The sequence below is a fragment of the Danio aesculapii genome, chromosome 17, assembly GCF_903798145.1.
Source record: "Danio aesculapii chromosome 17, fDanAes4.1, whole genome shotgun sequence".
In the NCBI taxonomy this organism is placed as follows: domain Eukaryota; kingdom Metazoa; phylum Chordata; class Actinopteri; order Cypriniformes; family Danionidae; genus Danio; species Danio aesculapii.
The window spans coordinates 11,403,538-11,406,037 of NC_079451.1; the positions used below are offsets into that span (position 1 = coordinate 11,403,538).

General features: G+C 36.7%; 1 protein-coding gene across 1 annotated transcript in view; it reads right to left on the reverse strand.

Annotated features, from left to right (window-relative positions):
- The window catches only part of peli2 (pellino E3 ubiquitin protein ligase family member 2), a 51,471-nt gene that overhangs the window by 7,099 nt on the left and 41,872 nt on the right, over positions 1-2,500 (reverse strand). Inside the window, exons 4-5 of the mRNA XM_056476767.1 lie at positions 720-917; positions 241-429 (exon numbers count right to left, since the gene is read on the reverse strand). Coding sequence (XP_056332742.1) covers positions 241-429; positions 720-917 — 387 coding nt within the window. The remainder of the gene's footprint in view (positions 1-240; positions 430-719; positions 918-2,500) is intronic.

The following is a 2,500-nucleotide window of genomic DNA, read 5'->3' on the forward strand; positions in this document are numbered from 1 at the left end:
ACCATAATTCTAAATTATTCCCAAAATTGAAGAGAAATAATAGTTGTATAACAATCATGTAGAAGTGCATAAACCGAACCATAAGCTGAAATTTAAACTATAAACGTATCCCTTAATTCTGATTGGCTGATTAGAATGTTTTTCCAGGATCAACATAGATGTTAATCCAGGAACATGTACTACTTTGTGAAATCAGGTTGGGGATGAACTACACTGAACAGATGCAGCTCACATACTAACCAGTTTTCCTCGAGTTTGAGCGGAGCGTGTTTCTCTTAGTGTGTAAACATCTCCACACACTGATATCTCCCTCCACACGCCAGGCTTGGATTCTTCCGTGAACCCACCCCGCGGGTGCATGACCAGCACCCCATTGGTAGTCAAACCGTCCATGTGACCATCTGGATTCTTCCATTTGGCTGCTTTTTCCTGCAGAGAGATTCAATTACTATACATAAACAAAAATATGTGCACTGCACTTTGTTTTTAGTTACACATGAGCGAGTCATTCCAGTTAGGCAGACACACCTATATTTACCAGGTAAGTTTAGATCAGTTCCACTGGATCAGCAGAAGTGGATACTTCCCCAGACCGCGCATGCACACGTATATTATTCCCCAGACAGCAGTATATATTTATAAATAATAGCTTAATAAAGTATCTAGTAACGCATCTCAGACAATTCCATTTCAGGACCAGGCATAAAAACCGCACTTACTCCGAGAAATATATTCTTGGAAGAATCGAAGCCTGCAGCGTAGATACGTGCGGTGTACGGTGGGTTACGCTCACACACCACCCGGCAGGCAAAGCGGGAGATGGTGCTTTGAGTGATGGGGGTCTCCTCACTCTCTCCTCCCCCTGACACAGTGTCAGTCACCACAAAGTCAATCGGGCCCTCCGTTGATCGACCAATCTAAGATACAACAGTCAAGTTAAAGTCGAGAGATAGATAGAGAGAGAGAGAGAGAGAGAGAAAAAGAGAGAGAGAGACAGAATTTGTTCTATGGTTATGTAATGGCAAAAAAAAAAAAAAACAGATCAAGTTTACCACATTTTATAAGTACCACTTTTCACAGCAATAAATAATACAAAAGGTAAATTACACAATAATATTACATAAAATTTAAATTAAAACAGTTTAAGGTTTACTTTTGAGAGATATAGATAGAGAGAGAGAGATATATATATATATATATATATATATATATATATATATATATATATCTATATATATATCTATATATATATCTATATATATATATCTATATATATATATCTATATCTATATCTATCTATCTATCTATCTATCTATCTATCTATCTATCTATCTATCTATCTATCTATCTATCTATCTATCTATCTATCTATCTATCTATCTATATATATATATATATATATATATATATATATATATATATATATATATATATATATATATATATATATATCTATATCTATATATATATATATATATATATGCACGCACACACGCATACACACACAAAAATATTTCATTTAAAGTCTCTCCAGATAAAAATTGTTGTCTGATAACATTAAAAATTGGGCATTCTACAAGAATATAACAGTTTGGTTTCTGTTGCAATAGACATTTTGGGGGTTCTTCTCCTTTGAGACAGTCAAGTTCAAAGGTTCTCCGATGCATCTTATATTGTTATAGACAGCTTGCTGTGACTACATAACTGTGGTGGGAAACATTTTTAATAAATCACAGGGTTCCCACAGGTCATGGAATTTCTGGAACATCTTAATTTTAATTTCTTGTCCAGGTAAAATGAATGCCAGGGATTTTTGTTATTAATTGAAAAATGTTACTTTATTGATTATACTTTAAGTGTAGTCTATATTAGGCACAATACATGATAATTAGGAAGTTAATTACTGCTAAGTTTGGACTTTTTTCTGCCTCTGCAACCATTATTTAGTCAAACAGATGATTACACTTTCTATTTCACACTTTTAAATGCTATAATCTAGTCGAGAAGATTAACAAACCTATCGAATAAAGGCAGCACAGTGGCTCAGTGGTTAACACAGTTGCCTCACAGCAATAAGGTCGCTGGTTCAAGTTCGAGTTTGCATGTTCTGTGTTTAAGTGTGTTTTCTCTGGGTGCTCTGATTTCACCCACAGTCCAAAAGCTTGTGCTATAAGTGAATTTGCTGTAGTGTAGGAGTGTGTGTGTGAGAGAGAATGGGTGTATGGGTGTTTCCCAGTACTGGGTTATAGCTGGAAGGGCATCAGCTGTGTAAAACATAATCATCATCATTTTCATCCACTTATCCGGGGCCGGGTCGCGGGGGCAGCGGTCTTTGGAGAGAACTCCAGATTTCCCTCTCCCCAGACACTTCCTCCAGCTTTGCCTTTCGGCTCAGCTCCTTTACCACAACGGACCAGTACATCGACCGCATTACTGCTGCACCAATAAGCCTGTCAATCTCACACTCCATCCTTCCCTCACTAGTGAACAAAACCCCAAG